Genomic DNA, 19,730 nt, shown 5'->3' on the forward strand with positions numbered 1-19,730 from the left:
CATTTCCCAGCCCCAGAATGTCATCTGTAATTTTACTTCCTGCTTGAAATATTAAGATTATACTGGGGCCACCACTTAAATTTTACTGCCTTACTGGTGACAGAGAAAAGGGTTCAGAGGGTATTTTATGGCACTGCCTCTCAAGCACAGCTGTAACAGCGTAAAACACGCCAAAGAGGTAACTTCTGTTCTGATGAGAAACGGGGGGGGGGGGGGAACCCCAAACTCAGCAAGCCCCTGAACTGCACAGAGGTCACTGGATTAAAGCTGCTTTAATTGTTATCCAGCCTAAGGAAAAGGGAGAGCCTCTTTTGGCATTCAGGCTGTCCATCAGCTGCTCAGAAGTGCCTGATCCAAGGTGGGAAACAGCTTGAAGAAGCCCTGGGAAGGAGACAAGAGAGAAGTCAGGGTCAGAGGGGGTGCAGAGAACAGTCCTCGGAGGGGAAAAAAGCAGGCAGCTGTCAATACACACAATGGAGTCACCATGGCAGCCAGAGAATCGTGAGGCACAATGTTACCATAGAAACCCATCACTGACTCAAGGCCACCATCGTAGTCATGGCAACATACATACAAGATTACAAAGAAGAGCTAGAGAGTTGGAAGAACCAGAGCCCAAACCTCAACCCAGGAAGCGGGAGTGGAGGAAGGCCAGGGATTAGGACCAGCTCCTATCTCCCAATGACCCCTTTCACTTCTTCTGTAACTCTTCTCCCAATCTGCTAGCCAAGACCTAATCAGTGGGTACTTATTTGCAAAAGGGCTTTGCTTCCCTCCGTAGGTACTTAACTCAGTATATTTGCTTAGCTCAACCAATCTTCACTGGGAGGTGGAGAGCAGAAGGAAAGGAGAGGCAGGCTATGACTCTGCATGCCCTCTTCAGCCCCATTCCCAGGGCAGAAGCACCCAAGCTACTGCCTACCTTGAAAAGAGTGATGCTCTGAAGAACCCCCGAGGTGCAGCACATCTCACGAATGGAGTGCATGGCTAGCTGAGGGCAGCCCATATCCAGCACATGCAACCCAAGGCGGGAAGCCAGGATGGGACCGATGGTTGTGCCACAAGGAGAATCATTTCGAACCATGAATTCCTGGAACCGACATGAGAAAAAAAAAGGGAGGACAGCTGATCACCTCTGACAGCAACGAAGCAGGGGTGGAGGGGGAACCAGGTATGGAACTGAATCTTTTGAGTGGATGTCTCTGGGGTTCTCAGATCCTTGGTACTGGCCAGTCCACTCAACTATCAACACCAGCGGCAGAGCTGAAGTTTCCAACATGGACTGAACCACCAAATGAAACAGAGAGGGGAACATCTTTGGAGGGAGAAGCCCTTCATTTAGCATTTAACTTTAAAGCCCCACTATCCCTGGTCTCACCTTCCCTGCTCCTAGCAGGTAGAATGATTTGCCCCCAGTGGACTGTACAGTGATGTAGTGCAGTGCCACTTCCTAATGGTTGAAGCCCAGTGCAGCATGGGCAGCATCTAGTCTCCAGCTTTAAGCTTGGAAGTTAAGCAGAGTCAGGCCTGATTAGTACTTGGACAGGGAACACCAGGGCATACCAGAGATACAGGCTGGATGGGGAGTCCACCCCTGTACTGCTGCCAATCAAAGTGCATGGATGAATCCATGAAGTCAAGCTTACTGGAAGGGAGTCTTTGCTTTTTAAAATAATGCTTACTTGTAGAGGGACATTCACACGACTGGCAATCTCACGAACCAATGCCTCCGTGACAGCAGTAGAGGCATAGCGTTGGTTGTTGTTTACTTTCAGAACAGGTCCCTGCACAGAAAATCACCAGACTGAAGAGAAGATCCCGCACTCTGAAAACCAGAGGATTTTGTCCCATCCATCACAGAAAGCAAGCCTTGTTCTTGGAGGTAAGGAATAAACCCACAAAGACAAAAAAGAAGCCACTGGAAGGGCGAAGCCTCATGCTATTTCTGCTACCTTTCACCAATTAATTTTTGTGCCTGGAATTTCTTGGGATGTGCAATTGTTCCACCCTAACAGGAAGGGCTGGACTTATGCTTCCCACCAGACTCCCAAGTCTTAAAATGATACATCTGTTCATGTAAATAGTTTACTGATGTAAGATACAAAATCTATAAAAAGCGAGCTTCCTTCCTAGAACGTGTGGGCTTTTCTCAAACTCTCCCCCATCTCTTCATCTAGGCTGAGCACAATTGTTCTATCCCCTTTGTGCTCAACAGGAAGTACGATATAGCTTCGAATAATCAAAATAATTACCTTTAGCATACTCTCCCATATCTAGGCCACCAAAGCAACAGCGTAATCTCCAGAAAGTGCTTTTCCACCAGTCATACGCCATATGGAGTATCTCCCTTGAGCCCGCCCCTCTTCTGAATCTATTCAAGACTGTTATCACTGAGCTGGGCACCCCCACAACTGGCTCTCAAATAAGAAAAAGAAATCTCCATTTCAAGGGTGAGTTTTGCATCTGCCATCTGCCCTCAGTGAGTTATTCTGCTTGCTGAGATTTCAAACACACTGTGGTCAAGTAGTCCACATTACCTACCATGTGAAACTGTGGCCGGTGGTTCTTATCATGCTTGTCCCTGCAAAAAGAACCACATTCTATGAGCGTGCTTCCACTTGTGCCTGAATTTCAAAAACCAGAGGACTTAAGAAAAGAGGAGCTATCATTGTAATGCATTCAAGTCATTTCTTAAAAGGTGAGACAGAGTAGCACTTTTGACAGAACCAACAAGGAAGCCTGTGTGCCGAGATCTTCCGTTAGAGCAGAAAGTCCGAATCAGAGAGAGAAGTGCTTTAATGATTAGAATTAAATTGCTTTATGCTGTAGCACATCAGCCAGATGATGAAGGGGACCATCTCAACAGCAATTCTGAAAGATGCTTTGAGCTTGAAAGCACATAGATGTATAAAACAGGACTTGTCTCTGCAGAGGTCTGCAGAGACCATTGCATATTCACTTGATTTTCATCATATCCTGCTTTTTGGCAACGTCAAGGCTTTAGAAGAAAGACGGCTTGCTCAGAATAGCCCATGACTCTGCCCCAAATCCTGTTCCTGTCCAAATCAGTTCTAAAGAGTTAGCGACTTTCAGAGGGACCAAAGCCCAGGAACAAAACTCAACTATATTTGGGAATCATCTATGATTTGGAGAGGAGTATCAATCAACTAACCTGTGATTTACAAGTAACCCTAAAGTAACAGGGAGATTTTTAAAAATCCCTTCAGCTTTTCAAGTAGGGGAAACAGTACAACAGACAGCTTACAAGAGGCTCTGATGGTGTTATTATTCAAGCAGCTTTCCTTGTTAGAGTCATACAATCTGAAGGATGGAATTGTGGCTAATGTTTTAAATGAAAATAAATTCTTTGTGATGAAGTGTATATAAGAATGACCAATGTTCAATGACATGCTTGCTATCTCATGCTGTTCATTGGCAAAATACTCACGCATAATTGGGGTGCACTGCATGAGCCATATCTGCACTGATCATGCAAGATTTGGGCATTGCTTCCTCAAATGCTGTAAGGTTTTGGGGCGAAGCGGAGATGCGACGAAGAATAAGCTCCGTGAGGAGCGATGCAGCCCCTTGAGCACTTTCCGAACCAACCTGCCAGAGAGGTGCATTAAAAATGTGAGTTATCAAGAAGCCTCTTGATGCTAACAGACTTTTAATTTTGGATATCAGTTTCAATTATCCCTTCTTCACTTCCAATTCTGCTGCTGCCTCTTATCTATAGTTTATTTTGCCCACAATCCCCCAACCTTGTGATCAGTAAGTTACTGTGGGCAACATGCTACTCTTTTGCACTCTTTCCTGACCTCTACCTTTTTGGGTGTAGATGGCTTCAGACCTCTTTTTAAATGCCCCCCATCCTCCCAGTCAGAGCAATCTGGGAATCGCTTAAGAGACGAGACTTAAAGGAACCCATTTCATTCCTTAAACTACCCCACCCCCAGACTGAAATTTTTGGCCCTACTCTCACAGCATCAACAGCCAGGACCTTTATCATCTTCAGATGTCAAAAGGTTTAAAGTGTGATCTTCAGACTCAAAAAAATCTCCCAACCCATGTTATCCATCAGATTTAACCACACTAAGTATTCCTTCAGATCAGAATAGGATATGCCCCTTCCACTTCTCATCCAAAAAAAGAGCTTACCACTAACCTCTTCATTGTCGTACAGGGCAACCAGGCGCACATTTGGCTCTTGGGTAAGAGCTCCAGGCCCATCAGCAGATTCAATCAAAGCCTTAACGGACAGACAAGGGGCCAAGGTGAACGGATAAGATTGGTAATGGCTAGGGATTTTCAAAAATACCCTCTACTGGCTTTCTCCCTGGCTTATGAATTAGCATTAGTGAACAGTCAGAACAATGCTGGATCTTCTAGAAGCTTAAAGCTTAGGACAGGAAGGATCTGCAACCATATTCATAGCTATATCATTCATGCAAGAAGAAACCTGAACTATACCTCCCACTTAACAAGGAAGTCTATTTGTAAGCCTTGACTAAGTGTTCCTCCAAAATACCCATCTGGAAAAATATACCAGTCTAGGAAATACAATGTTTTGATTTCTTTCCAGTCCCTCTAAGCCGTTTGTAGCTACAGCACAGGAAGAGCTCCTCTAAGCCCAATTCTTAACACTATCCCCTTCTACGTCATAAATCCACTGTACTAGTAGAAGTAAGAGAGTAACAGAACTGTAGATAAGAGGTACTAATAGCTAAAAATGCTAAGCTGTATCTAAGTTGGCAAACTAGTTGTGTTCAATTCCTCCAAATCTTTCAATTTCTAATGTTCCCCTCCTGTCCTTCTACAAGATGCCGTTAAATATTAATGCTCCATGTGCATAAACATGCAACCACTTCCACCTCCACATGTAAAATGGCAAGATCATTCCCCTTTTTGTGCTGCTTCCCAGAAGAACATGTTTTTAATATCTGTTCAATCAATCAACCTTTGTGGGATGCTCTGCTGGTCTCTAAATATTCAACCCTCATGATTTTGTGGACACCAAGAGTGTGCGCTCGACAGAAGTACATTCCATGCTTTGGGAGGGACACTGGAGAGGACAGGACAGGCAGCCCCTCAGGTGAATCTTACTTTTTTTAGGACTTTAAAGATTAATGTAGTTGCTTTAAATTGTGTCTGGTGAACAACTGGGAATAGCAGAGCCTTTCTCAGAGTGCCAATAGGGACTAATTGAGGGTGACTCTGTTGACATGGTCTATTTAGATTTTCAAAAAGCCTTTGAAAGAATTCTTCATCAAAGGCTCTGTATAAATTTAGTGGCCATGGGTTAAGAGGACCTGCCCTTGTATGGGTTGCTAATCAGTTAAAAAAGAGAAAGCAAAGAGTAGGAATACATCAACATTGAAATGGAGTTCCTCCCTCAGGGGTTTGTATGGGAACCATTAGTTTTTAACTTAATAATCAATCATGACTTTCAGATAAGCAGTGAGTGGCCAAGTTTGGAGACAAGCTAAACTGTTTAAAGTGGTAAAAAAACAAGTACCTGTGAATAGCTCCAGAATGTTTCTTTAAATTGGGTGAATGGTCAGCCAAATGGTAAATCAATTCAAGTTGGAGTAAAGTGATACACAGTGGGGGAAAACCCCACGAGCTTCCCATATACAATGATGGGGTCTGAGCAGTCTGTAACTACTCATGCAAAAGATCTCGGGGTCATAGTGGATAGTCCAATGCAGATGTCGACTCAGGGTGTGGCCGCTGTGAAAAAGGCCAATCCTATGCTCCGGATCATTAGGAAAGTGACTGAAAATAAAAGTGTGAACATCTATACAAAAAGTTCGCAGTATCGAATACAGTTCTGACTCTCACACTTGAAAAATGGTGTAACAGAGCTAGAAATAGTACTGTACAGAAAAGGGCAGCCACATTATCAAGGGGCTTGAATATCTTTCATATCAGTATAGGTTAGAATATTGGAGACTTCTTAGCTTGGGAAAAAAAGCAACTGGGGGCAACATGCTGGGGTTTATAAAAAACATGGCAGGGAGAACATAGGGAATGTGTCCTTTCTACCTGCCTGCCTCAAAATACTAGGACCAGGGGCCATCTGATAAAGCTGACTGGAAGCATTTCTTCACCCAATGCATAATTAACCTAGAATTCATTACCACAACACATGATATGGCCACTAACTTGGTTTTTAAAAAGCAGGACTGGAAAAATTCACCGAGGAAGGTCAATTGAACTGGGAGGCTCAAGGGCCCCCAGGTTGGGGGGCAGAATTCCTCCAAGTATCAGTTGTAGGAATACAACAGTGAAAAGGACCATGTTTCCATATCCAGCTTATGAGCACTGCAGAGAAGCAAGATGCTGGAGTAAGATGGGCCTTGGCCTGATCCAGCAGGGCTATTTTTATGTAGAGGAGATGTGGACAGACCAGGAATTATGAAACAACCATATGTTTCATCTGTGCACAGACCCAGCACAAGTGAATCTGGTCCATGCATGCATCTGAAGCACAGATGTTCTGTTAGAGGCGCCCTACAACAGAAAGAATTGGTCACCCAAGGCCATTCCAGAGCTCCTTCCAGAGACTATGGGAAGTAGAGCAAATGCATACTAATAACATGCATAATCTGTCCTGGCCATCCAAAGCAGCAGCACAACTTCAAACCCAGCTATCTGTCCTGAGGAGCAGGGATCCTGTAGATGTTGACCTTCCACCTCCTCGCTTTCAGGCCCCAGCCTGCTACACCATGGAGACACAGCTGGGTGAAGGGAGTTCAGTCAGGCTTTCATGATGCCCACTGAATATTACATGTTTTATCAGCAACTGACCAGGTAGTGAGGAGCAGGACTTTTTGGTTGGAAGGGGTCATCTTCACTGTCACCTTGACTTCCTTCATTAGACTCAGTCTGAAAGGACCCGGCAGGGAGGACAGCTGGTGGCTTACCTTCCCTTGTGCCATTTCTCCCCCTTCTATGTTTGCTTGCAGGACATTTTCCACCCTGCACCTATCTGCCTGGCCTATCTTCAAGCACCAAGCCCAGTCAGAAAGAGCAGTCCAGATTCCTCCCCCATTACAAGCCCCTTCCTGGCACATGGATAAGTAGAAAACAGAGTGAGGTGATCTCAGCTCCAAGGCTTTCCTAAGAGGCTTCTAGAGCAGCAATTTCCTTCAGAGTCACCCTTTGGCAAAGAATCCCCAGTCACAGGGCCATTCTTTTAAAGCTCCAGGAAGCTGATCCACTCTTGAGCTGAGATCTCTGCCAGGAGCACAAAGTGAAGGGCACACAGCCCTCTTGAGCACCAGGAACTTCTGGGAGACCAGCAGAAGAGTCCAGAGGGTGTGGCTTGCGATCTCCATCTCTCCTGTTTATCTCAACCTGCAGGAAGGTGCTGGTGCGTACGGGCCTCCAGGGCGGCATTCTTTTAAAGCCTGTTGCAATGCATAGCAGAAGGCCAGACAATGCATGGAGAGCAAAGAGCATCTAACTAACATGTGGAAATAGAGAGCATGTCACAGCACAGCCCTTTCCTGGGCACTGAGGGAGCAGCACAGCACAAGAGAACAGCACTGCCTCCTGATATCCCCTCACTTGAGTTACTCACCTGCAGGGCACAGTAGCAGCTGTGGAGGTTATCCAGGCGAGGGGAGAATATGAATTCATTGAAGGCACCACCTAGTGTCTGTTGGGAAGTCACAGGGGAAAGAATAGAAGAGAATTGGTAGGGACCTTGGAGGTCATCTAATCCAATGCTGTGTTTGTAGGATCTGCTAAAGCACTTTGGCCTGACGGCTATCTAGCCTTTGTTTGAAGGCCTCCAATGAAGAGGAACATACCATTTTCTGAGGTAGCCTATCCGATTGGCTGGCTGCTGTTACTGTCAGGAGATTCCTTCGAATATCTAACTTGAGCCTACATCCCAACAAGTTCAACCGCTCAGAGGTGGCAAAAAAGTAGTCCACTTGTTCCTCTATATGGCAACCCTACGGACTGCTATATCTCCTCTCAATCTTCTCTTAGGCCAGTTCTGTAAGCTACCTAGAATCCATCAGGTTTCAGACAATGGACAAATCTTATAAACAAACAAACACACGTTCCTCATAGGACTAGGTTTCCAGTCCCCTCGCTTTCTTCTCTGAACTTGTTCCAGATCCTTTTTGACTGTGGTGCTCAGAACTGGACATAGCACCCCAAAAGGGGCAGAGCCAAGGCAGAGTAAAGTACAAGAACTACTTCTCATAGTCTGGACTCTGTGCTCTTGTTAATACTTTCCAAAACATCAGTTACCTTTTTAGCAGCTGCATCACCATAATCTGGAAAGAGTTTTTGTCCTTCCCAGTGTGCACCCGTTTATGTCTCTCTCATACTGCCTGTGTGTGAGTAATTTAGTGGAAACAAAGCAGCAGAATACAAAGCTGGAGTAAGTTTCTCCCTTTTTACAGATCTCACTCAAGAACATTTCTATAAAATCAACCTATACTACAGAAGAAGAACATAATTTCATCTTCCTTGCACCCTGCCCTTCAAAATGTAGGACTGTCTAAAAACAAGCCACCTGAACCTCCAACCTCCACACCCCACCCATTGAGTAGCAATGCAAAAAGTAAGACTGCGCTTACTGGGGGCTGGGTATCTACCAGACACAGTTCCATCTCCACCAGTTGCTCAGGTTTCACTTCCAGCTGAGAGCAGAGAACGGAGAGCAGAGCTGGCGCATGGTGATTCTGTTAGAAAGAGAGGGGTTAGAGATGTGCAGCACCCTGGAAAACACTCTGTGGTGACAAAGACAGGCTCACCCCCACCTATTCCCTCTTGCAATCCACTTGCTCTCAGCCAACACCACCTATGACCGAGTCAGACTGATCAACCTACTGCACTCCCCTATCCAATCTATCTTACCTGGAAAGATGAGATGCAACTGGCTTCTAGGATGGGACCTCCCTTCTCCAGCATCTCCTGGGCTTTTGTGGCCAGAATTGGGACCCTGTGAAAAGCCAGCAAGTTGGCTGCTATAGTTGCTCCCTAGAGAATCTTAGAAGTCAGAACCACAAAGCCAGAAGAACTCAGAGCTAAGAAAGCAAGCAGGAACTCCTTACTCCTGCTGGTAGCTAATGAATCCTACACCTGTCATCCCCAAGCAGGTAATGTCCAGAAATCCAGTCCAACCCACCTGAAGGTTGTGAAGTTTGGAAAACTGCTCTAGTTATTTCTCCTAGTTTTATCAGGATGTTCTTCCACCACTTCATTACATTTAGAGTACTGCTAAAGCACCCAAAAGCTAGAGAGCAGCCTGGGTAGCATAAGAAGTCTTGTTTACCACCTCTACTCAGAACAAGGCTCCTTTGTGTTCAGATGCAGCTTTTCTGAAAGAAAACTTGAGCACAGATGTCTTCTTCCATCACTGTGAGATGAACTGTACACCCGATAGCCTCCATCCTTCTATTCAGTTATTACAAATGCAAACAGAGCCCGCGTCAATGTCTAGTAAAAGAATGAAGGACCTGGTCAAGTCCTGAATCTGCTTAGACAAAAGAGCTCCATCCCTTTGTGAGAGGTTTCTGAGCCAGAGGAGGAAGGCTGCTGGCAGATTGGAGGAAGAGACAATCGTCACCACTTCTTCCCTGTCCTTGTAGTCTTCTATGCCCACCTTAGTATCTGCAAGGGACTGTAGGCCCTCTAGTACACTGGGAGAGGTTGCAAGGCAGGGAGATGGGAAATCACTACATATCACTCCCATCAGTGGGAGCATTCTGAACCAAAAATCAGCAGAAAAGTAGCATTCCACCCACGCAACCAATTGCCAAGGAAGTTGTTAGGCCAGTGTTTCTCAACCTTGGCAACTTTAAGATGTGTGGACTTAAAATCCCAGAATTCCCCAGCCAGCAAGGGCAAAAAAAAAGAAAGAAAAGCTGTGTCTGAACACAAAGGAGCCTTGTTCTGAGTAGAGGTGGAGAACGAGACTTCTTATGCTACCCAGCTTTCTCTCCCTTTCTAGAAATCTTTTAGCTAGGTGCTCTTGAACAAAGAACATTCTTGCTCAGGATTCCTTGCATCAAGCAGGGTATCAGACAGAATGGCATCACTTATACTCCACTGATTTCAAGGAATCTGCCATACGTAAATCTGGACCAACCTTATAATTTTACATATGTTTACTTTAAGGTGAACTCTATTTTAATAGTAACTACCTTACTATCAAAGTGGCTCAAAATAAAAGCATATTGAATATCATATATATTGAAAGCAGAGAATTCTTATTTCACCTGATTATTAAAAAAAAATTAAAATAGAAGGGATAGGGTGGAGGGGAGAACCTTAAGGCAGATCTCTTGAGAAAGAGTTTACCAAGTCAGAGTGCCACACTGGCAAAAGCCCTCCCTGAATCCTACTTAAAAACTTTGATGTAACCTACCTACAACATCCTTTCTCCAGAATCTTACGCAGTAAAAGATTATATAACTAATACATTTGAAAGATGGCATATTCAGGACAATCTGAAAAACGTTTGCCCACAGCATAGAGTTAATCTATGGAATTCACTGCTGCAAGACAAAGCAAAGGCCAGTGCAAGAGGAGAGTGCACATACACATTTGAGAAACAAGGATGTCAATACCAGTCAATACTGGGGAACAGTAGGGAGACTGGGCTATTACACCTGTGCCTGCTTTTTGTGGATTTCCCAGGGCCACTTAGTTTGACAGTGCAGGAATGACATGCTGCAATAAATATGGCTTTTGTCTAATCCAGCAAAGCTCCTTGCAGCACTGCAGCCCTTGCTAGAAAGGATGTAGATAAACACGGCTCATGGGATCTCTTTTCCTAAAGACTGACTAGCTGGGCCCCAACATAATGGCTTCCAAGAAAGGCTTCTCGTTTGAAACACTGCAGGGCAAGGACCGTTTACACTCTCACAGGTGCTGCTCAGTATTTGGTCCAAAGCTCTCATTCACATTGCGCTGGAGGTGAATGGCCAAATGTGGGATGCGGAGAATGGGCCGTTCCACCCGCACTAGCTGTTGCTCCAGCCGCCCCGTAGACAGCTCCTGCAATGAAAAGAAAGGGAAAGAGGTATAAAACCATGATTGTTTGATCTCAGTTATTAAATCTCATGATGGTCACAATGAAAAAAAGAGGATAGTTTAGAGGAAAGCTAAAAAGTGTCTTCAGGAAACAGCTCCAGCAAGTAATTCTGCCTTAGTGGTTGTCAAAAGAAAATCAGCTCCAGTGGCCAGAACAAATGGATCTTTAACTGGGGGGGGGGGGGATTTCAGGTGCAAGATGACTGTTTTTTATCAGAACAGGGTTTAAAAAAAAAAAAAAATTCCCCAGTCCCACAGGTTTTAGTATGGCTGCTAAAGAGAAAATCTAACAATCCTTTTCTTAACAGTGCTGCCAAATGAGAAACTGGGTGATTTGAAGACAGATCCTTTGTATTACATCTATTTCAGCCTCAAGTACTTTTCAAGATGAACTTTTCATCAGTAGTTATTGACCAACGGAGCTACAAAAATTGCATGTGATTCTATTTTTGTGCGACACACTTTATTCCTCAGAAGAGGTCTGTTTAAGGAGAAATACTCAAGATGGCACACAATGAAATGTGTGCTAGCTTTCCGCACAGGTAGAAGTATCAGGTTTAGAACCAATCTTTATCCATCTCCATTCAGCAAGAACATTACCATATTTCTGCACCTTCAGCTCCCCATCTGGAGGACACCAACTCTTTAATAAACTCTCAAGTCCTTATAAACGACCGTTTGTTTAACGATGGTTCAAGTTATGATGGCCTCAGAAGGGGGGCTTTATGGCCTGTAATGTACTTCTGAGCATTGCAAAACTTTGCACCCCCCCATGGTCTCATGATTGCATTTTGGGTGCTTGGCAACTGGCTCACATTTACGACTGGTTGCAGTGTCCCGTGATCACATGATCATGTTTTGCCACTTCTTTGCCGGAAAACAGCAAAAAACATCTATCAGGGAAGCTGGATTTGTTTAACAACTGTGGTGATTCACTTAGCGACAGCTGTAAAAATGGTCATATAATCAGGTCCGGTCACATGGTGACTTGACTTATGACCACAACAACTTACAATGGAAATTCTGGTCCCAATTGTGGTCATTAAGTCGAGGACTACCTGTACTAAGCATGAACTCCAAAAGACTTGGTTCAGTATCTTCTACATCTCCATATTCCTTATAGATATTGAAAACCTAGAGGTTTCAAAAATCTCCTTCTCACACAGGAAACCACATACTGAGAGGGACAAGTGCTGGCAGAGAAAGAGACTAGCAGCTCACTGAAGACATCCTTGCCAACTGCTGAAATCTGCTCTTCTCCCATCCCAGCCTTCTAGTGTTTTGGTGAAAGCTATGGGTGTGCAGCACTTTAAATCTGAAGCAGATAAAAGTATTGTGGAAAGGGCACAGGGGCTCATGCACAGTGTGCACGCCCACGTTTTCCAGTCCAAACCACTGCACATCCCTAGTGTAAACTTTGAATGTATTTTCAGATGCAGTAAAACCATGAGAATGAGGAACTTTTGAGAGTAAAGGCAAAAGGCATTTCATAGTCTGGGAAAGTTACTACTGTGTGCAAGTCTTCTCAGAAGTAGTCTGTTTACAATAAACAGGTTCTAACCACAATTTTGTTTTCCCTATATATTGATTATGAAATTCAATGTGTAATTTTCTGTACTGACTTTTCAAACCTAAATAGATAAAATTAACTTCCCACCAACCCTCCAAGAGCAATTAAATGCAGGCTTGCTGAACTTGTTTTTAAGATGCGGCGAGGAGATTGCCTTCTCCTTTTCATCCTGAGATTTGAAATCCAAGCAACATTTGACACTTCAGGAGTGTTTCCCAAAGCAGAATATATGCCTTGTCCATCTGAGCAACATGGGAAACCTAATTTTGGAAACTAAAGTGGGAGGCTAGAGCTAGAGAGAGGGCACAAAATTGTAAATACTTCAAAGATTTTTAAAGTTTAAATCCTTAGTTTTAATTAATTCCCAGGTTATCCTTAAGAAGTTTTTTTGATGTCACGTACTGGTTTCAGAACTATACTGACACTTACAGCATTCTTGCAACCATAAGAACACAAGTTTACCTATCTGCAGGTATCATGTATTTATCAGGAATGCAGAATTTTAGAACACCCCTAAAAAAAACCTCTTTAAAATCATAAGTTTAAAAGTGGGTATTCTGGGCAACAGGAATTTTTTTTTAAAGAAAAAAGAAAAAAAAATTATCTGGCACCTGATTTCTACTTCAATATAACTTCAGAAGAACTATTTTCTCATCCCATACAGACAGAAAAGGAACAGCCATACTTTTATTTCTGTCACCTCTCCATATAAAGGTAGTCCTCGCTTAACAATCATTTGTTTAGTGATGGTTTGGACATACAATGGCGCTAAAACCCGACTTGTGAGCAGTCCTCGCATTTATGACCATTGCAGCATCCTGTGGTCAAGTGATTGCCATTTTTGACCTTCCCAGCCGGCTTCCGGCAAGCAAAATCAATGGGGAAGCGCTCAACAACCATGTAGTTCACTTAATGACCGCAGTGATTCGCTTAACAACCACCACAAAAATGGTCATAAAATTGGGTCAGATTTGCTTAATGACCACATCGCTCAGTGACCAAAATTCCAGTCCCAATTGTGGTAGTTAAGTGAGGGCTACCTGTATTCCAGATTTCAAATAGTAGCAGAAGCAATTTTGTTTCCAGGCACATCAAATATGGAAGAGAACATTACCCAAGGATCTCTGAACATGTTGCAAGTAACATGTTCCAGTACATTAGTAATCATACCTATATCTTCCCCCTCATATCAGCATGCCTTAATAATGCAATTCTGTACAAAAGCAAAATCTGTTTGAAAGCTCTCAGCTCACATAGAGGTGGACAGATCTCCAAAACTGTAAGAAGTAACATCAGATTTTTAATTTTAGTCACTTCTGGTTTTCAGTCCTACTCAAACAATATTAAAATTTGGCTTTGCATCCTAAGTATTTAAGGCCAACAAGCAAAATGCTGCATAGCACATTCTGAATGACTCTCTAATCATTTACAAACAAGGTTAGGCAGCCAAGTCATCTAAGCATACTCAGATTTACCAGGATTAAAAGCCTGATCCAGTAATTCATAAAAGTGCTGAACTTTAATAACATTCCTATGGGCTCTCTCTGTAATATTAATACTTCTACTATAGCACTTCCAGTCAAAGAAATGCATATAATACAAGTATTCCACTCCACAAGACAATGGAGATTGATTCAAACGCTGAAGTTTTGACGGAGAATTAACGCCAACACCCATTGATACACACTGGCATTTAATTCTCCATCAACTTCAGTCCAAGAGAACAGTGACTATTTCCCAAAGCAAATGGCAAAACTTGACTAAAAAGCATCATGAGGAGTTTGTTCTTATTCTGGGAAGCCAGATTACTTAACGCATATCATCCCAAAGGCACCTGTAGATGGGAAAATTGCCCAGTTACCTTTTCCCCATGGGATATCTGGTTTTGTTTTGTTTTTTAGAGGGCTGTGGGAAGAAGCCCACTATAGCTGTTACCATAGTGTTAAGGTAATACAAGAGAAGGCCCTTATGTGGCACCCTTGTAATATTGGATGGGGAAAGAAATGAGCCTCAAGTTCTCTTCCAACTGTACAAATCTAAGAATGTAAAAGGAGAGTAAATCAGGCCTGACTGACCTTGAAAATTACTCTTCCAGCAACAGAGAGGTCACGGTCAAACCAGGTGTTCCAAATGCCACCTCCATATGTTTCCACAGCCACCTGGACTGTACCTTCCTGGTTACATGTTGAAGACCGTTTCACCTGGAAGAAACACAGCCACATTCTCATGTCTCCCCAAGAATCATATCCAATTAGCATGTGGCATCTTAATGTTATTTTTAAAAGAAATAGGCTGTGAATACAAAAGCGGAAATCCTTCCAACAATTATCAGAAGTAGTGCTGCCATACAGAAGATCGTAGGTGCAGAGAGGGGAAGGGGATGAAGCCATACTGGTTGAAGCACATTCAGAGGAAGACTGTTGGGGATGTGAGGGCAGGGAAAATTGAGACAATCAGAAGAAGCAGGAAAAAAACCAGCCCCAAGCAAAAACATCAGACAAAGATTAGGTCATTGCTTACCCGCAGACAGGGACTGTCAGTGTGAGCTCCAATCAAGGTGAACCCATTACCTGGCTGGAATTGTCCCCCCACAGCAAAGGCAACCAACGTTGAGAAGTTTCGGGTCACAAAATACTGAGGTGGAAAAAGAGCAGAGAAAGGGATGGAGACATCAATACTCTGATTAGTCCCCCAGGGAAGTATCAGGAGGGCCTTCCCCCCCACCCTCCATCCCTTTCAAAATAAAGGCATCACAACTACAAATCTGAAGCAAGGTACAGAACAGTAGATATGCCCATCCTTCTCCGCACCTTTCTGTCAGGCTGGATATCCCAGTGTTCAGTTTCTTTCAGTTCCTGGAAACCTGCCTGAAGTAGGCGGTTCCGACATTCAGCAACCACTGCAGGAAAGACGACCAGAAACAGTCACAAAAGGAAATGGCAAAGGCAGCTGGCTATAAAATAAAGCTTGCCATAAAATTCCTCCCAGGATGCCCAACTCTGAGTGTTGGGCATTAGAAAGATGCAATGCAACTCTACTGGTGCTCATCAGGCTATCAAAACAGTTCAAACCAGCTCAGGGACAGATGGCATCATCGTGACCTCAACCTGGCTACCCTCTGGCAGCCACCCCCACTTGGGCTGGGAGTGCAATTCCCCAAATTATCACCCTGCTTTCGGCCAGGCTAGTTGAGAATTCTGAAAGTTGCAGTCCCAGCAAAACTGAATCAGACTGGAGGGCTCTTCCATGCTGATGAGAAATGCATTTAGAAATCCAAGGTGCGGGATTATAACCCAATTAGGGTTATAATTATTAGGAAGGTTGTCCTGAGACTGTCAACACAACTTTGGCCCTAAGACCTGAAGATGTGAACTTCCTCTGCAAGTTTACAGCACTCACTTTGGTTTATTGCATTTTGGATTCCACACCCAGACAGAATGTACACGGTAATTATGAAAGGAAATAAGATAATTACTTAAGAAGCAAAGAAGCTAGACAGAAACAAAGCTGTTACATAGGAAGTATGTGTGTGCACACAGAGACGCATACACATACAGGTCAAACACAATGTATTCTGCACCTTGGATTTCTAAATGCATTTCTCATCAGTGTGGAATCCCAGTATTTACTCTGGGCCTCATGTTAGAGAATTTATTGCTAAAAGTTCTTCCCAAATTTCCCCCAGAGTATCAGTGCCCTAATCCAAGATTTTTAAAAAAAAATTCTAAGAACTGAGCCTTTTATATTCCAATGACTCTCTAAAACCATACTTTAAAAAGATAAGGATTATTTTAATGCAAGGGAGAGTACCTTAACCAACACCACTGGATGCCTTTATACAACATGCTAAACCACTCAGGGTATTTAATATGAACGTCTACAGTGCCATTTCCGCACAACTCCTTAACCCCAATTGGTGGCTTTTCTGTTAAGCTTCCTATCTATTTTGAAGCAGCTACCATTTCTGGTTAACATCAATTGGAACGTTCATGCTCATGTTAAAACAGTCTGAGTAACTCAGTGTGTTGTGTGAATGTGCCTAGTCAGAGGTGCCTGCAGAATCTGATACTTCTGTCAAAATGATGAAAACAGGCGTTGTACTGCAAGCTTCACCCCTTTCATACGTTGTAATGGCACATGCACATACAAAAGGGGGGAGCACGCAGCATGATGCTTTCATCATCTGACCCTTTTGACTGTCCTTGCAGATGCTCCTGTCCACAGTACCTGTATAATATGCATCTTATGTTTGGCCATTGGAAGTGGTGTTATTTTGCTTCAGAAGTTACAGTTCTGTAATTCTGATGTACGTACAAAAAATAATGTTAAAAGTACAAGAGAACATTCCACCAGAAACTCATAAAAGACAGGAATAACAACATTCGTCAGCAAAATGCACATATAATTTCTAAATGTTTTTTTTAAGGAGAGAAAGGAGAGAAGAAAAACAGCAACGAAAGGGAGTTGGCAAAATTAGGATTTTTAAAAAAATAATCAAGAGAATTTGTTGTATGTCAACAAGTATCATATCAGAGTAGACTCTGTAAACCTACTATGAAATTATAGTAAATGCTATGGGGGTATGGAAGGAAATATTAAGGACATTAAAAATTGCTTCAGCTGTCTCTGTATATTAAAAAATGTGAGCTTTGCTTCACAAAAGTAACTCTCTCTTCTCCGGGTTGGTATATTTTACAATTTTATATGACCTCCACATTAGCAAGATACAATAATAATTGATTTTATAATTTTGTGATGATATTCTTTTAATGATCATTTTATCTTTTTATAATGTTTTTATTTATTCACTGTTTTTACCTCTTGGTTGTACACTGCCCAGAGTCGCCCTGTGTGAGATGGGCGGCCATATAAATGTGAGCAATAAATAAATAAATAAACATAAATTAAGGTGTAGTCAATGATTAAACAACATCAAATTATGCTCAGCTTGGCTTGCAGATAAGACAAGGAGCAAAGTTCTGCCAAAAAAACGAAACAGAAAGCTCAAGAAGAAATAGGGACATTAACCTTTAGTCTACTCATGCTCACCAAGTATGATAAAAGACAAGTTAATACAATTTTTCACAGTGCAGTGGAACAGAGGAGTTGGGACACTAAAAAACAGTATTTTGGGGGGGGGGGGGAGAAAGGCAACAGTAGGAAAAATACCAGGGGTAAGCAAAAAGACGCTGTGTCAATACTGGCAAATCAAGTGTAGAAACAGCCTCAATCAATTTGCTTCTAGTAAATTAAAAAAAAAACGCCCAATGAACTTTTACTGCGCTATTTGTGTGTATGCGTGAAAATTCCAATGCTGGATAGAAATCTGAAAAGGGGCAATTTTTAAAAAATCAGGAGTCTACAGGGGTTTTACATTTTAACTGTGAGACCAGGCCTAAGATTCAAGAAAAGGTAAAACGGGCCGGGCAAGCGTGCGCAACCACTTCGAGAAGGCCTCTGATCGAGCTCCCAGTTGGTGACACCGGAGCCAGGTCCTTTCCGGCGGCGAAGCTCCCGATTTCTCCGAGCTCCGCTTTCTTACCATGGTAAGGAGACGGGCTGCGGTTCACAAACTTCAGTAGCTCTTGCGCCGCCGCCTGCACCGCCTGCTTGGAGCTGGTCTGGAAAGGAAACAGAACCGAATTAGGCGGGGAAACCAGCACACACACCCCGGTGCCTTCAAACGGGTCTCCCGCGCCCCTCCGCTGAACTAGCCGAGCCAACAGCGATTGCCCACCCAAACCGAGCCCGCTCCCCGAGGTCCTCCGAGCGCCTGCTATTTCCCGCAGCGAACACCCAAGCCGGGGGCGCGGAAAGCGGATCCCGCTTCTACTGTACCTGCATCGCCCACCCGCTCTGCACCCCTAAACGAGTGAGACGCCGCTGCCTGGGCCACGCCTGCCTTGGAAAGCGCGCAATCGGCTCCACCCCGCACCGCTCGGCCTGCTGGGGTCTTCGGAAGGGAAGCTGTGGGTCGGAGCCCCCTGCAGGTGTCCCTTGGTACGACCGATGGCCATTACATTTAACCAAGGAAGGAATTCCCGAATCTAAAGCCGATCTGCCTTCTTCTAAGACCGTCTGAACGTATGATTCCTGATGTATGACTGGTTTCAATTTAAGGTTATAGAAGCTAGCCGACCGTGGCTGATTTCAAAAAAGCTAAGCAGGTCAGACCTGGTGCGAATTTGGATGGGAGACCACCAGGATATCCCAGGGCTGTAGAAGGCAGTGGCAAACCACTAGAGTATTGCTGCCCCCAAAGCTATAGGAAGTCATGAGGAATTAAGCTTGACTCAATAGACATTTACAGTATAGCCTGCTTTCACCCACCTCCCGTGGTGGATCAGGAAACAACATGATTGGAGTTCCCTAGAGGCCTCTTAGACATGTACAAATTAAACCCTGCTTAGTCTTGGTACCATTGCATTCCTTCAAACCAAGGGTAGGCAACATATTATCCATGGGCCCCAAACATCTCCCTTGGTCCCTACCAGTGTCCCTGCTCTATCTGACTTTCATAAGGATTATTTTAATTTTTTAAAACTGATTAGGAAGCTGCAAAGCAGAGCACCAGCCTCTAGCATCATATTTCATAGCAGCAATGTCTTGGGCATGGGAAAAGTGCTATGGAGGACTACTTCACCTTCCAGTTTAAGCAAGTGTTTTGAAAGTGGCCATGCTCACCATGGTAAAAGACTCACTTGGCCTCCAAATGTCCATGGCGGCCATTTTCGTAGTCTGCGCACCATGTGTTCTCTGGCCCCAATGATTGCCTATTCCTACTTCAAACCTTTTCTGTGTCTGCTCTAGCCAGCACATTTTCTACTGTGTTAACATTAATTATGTATTCTCATCAAGGACCTTCAGGAGCATCTATACAGTAATGGTTGCTTCTAGCACTTGTGAATTTTAGTGCCACTGTAATAGTCCCTCATCACAGGGTCTGTCTTTCCCAAATAGGATGGCAGAAGGTGCAGTAGCAGTTATTTATTTATTTATCTATCGATCAAATTTTATCACCGCCCATCTCCCTCCCAAGGAGGGACTCTGGGCAGTTTACAATAAAAAGTTATTGTCTTCAGCAGGTATTCACTGC

At 43.7% G+C, this 19,730-nt stretch overlaps 1 protein-coding gene across 2 annotated transcripts; it reads right to left on the reverse strand.

Moving 5' to 3' along the window:
* Window positions 1–253: 253 nt before the first annotated feature.
* DNPEP (aspartyl aminopeptidase) lies at window positions 254–18,576 on the reverse strand. 2 transcript variants are annotated; one of them, XM_063288950.1, is made up of 15 exons: window positions 18,473–18,575; window positions 18,177–18,255; window positions 15,445–15,533; window positions 15,155–15,268; window positions 14,710–14,835; window positions 10,898–11,028; window positions 8,884–8,968; window positions 8,604–8,708; window positions 7,589–7,666; window positions 4,169–4,252; window positions 3,449–3,609; window positions 2,542–2,581; window positions 1,683–1,784; window positions 923–1,090; window positions 254–381 (listed from the first exon to the last, which is right to left on the reverse strand). In XM_063288950.1, exons 1-15 carry the CDS (start codon window positions 18,476–18,478, stop codon window positions 331–333), a joined length of 1,419 nt encoding a protein of 472 aa, XP_063145020.1. In that variant the 5' UTR covers window positions 18,479–18,575; the 3' UTR covers window positions 254–330. The 2 variants fall into 2 exon arrangements, with proteins under 2 accessions (XP_063145020.1, XP_063145021.1); XM_063288951.1 differs by lacking the exons at window positions 254–381; window positions 923–1,090; window positions 1,683–1,784 and adding an exon at window positions 1,798–2,371 and having other exon boundaries at window positions 18,473–18,576.
* Between the last annotated feature and the right edge of the window lie 1,154 nt (window positions 18,577–19,730).

This window comes from Candoia aspera, chromosome 1 (genome assembly GCF_035149785.1).
Source record: "Candoia aspera isolate rCanAsp1 chromosome 1, rCanAsp1.hap2, whole genome shotgun sequence".
In the NCBI taxonomy this organism is placed as follows: domain Eukaryota; kingdom Metazoa; phylum Chordata; class Lepidosauria; order Squamata; family Boidae; genus Candoia; species Candoia aspera.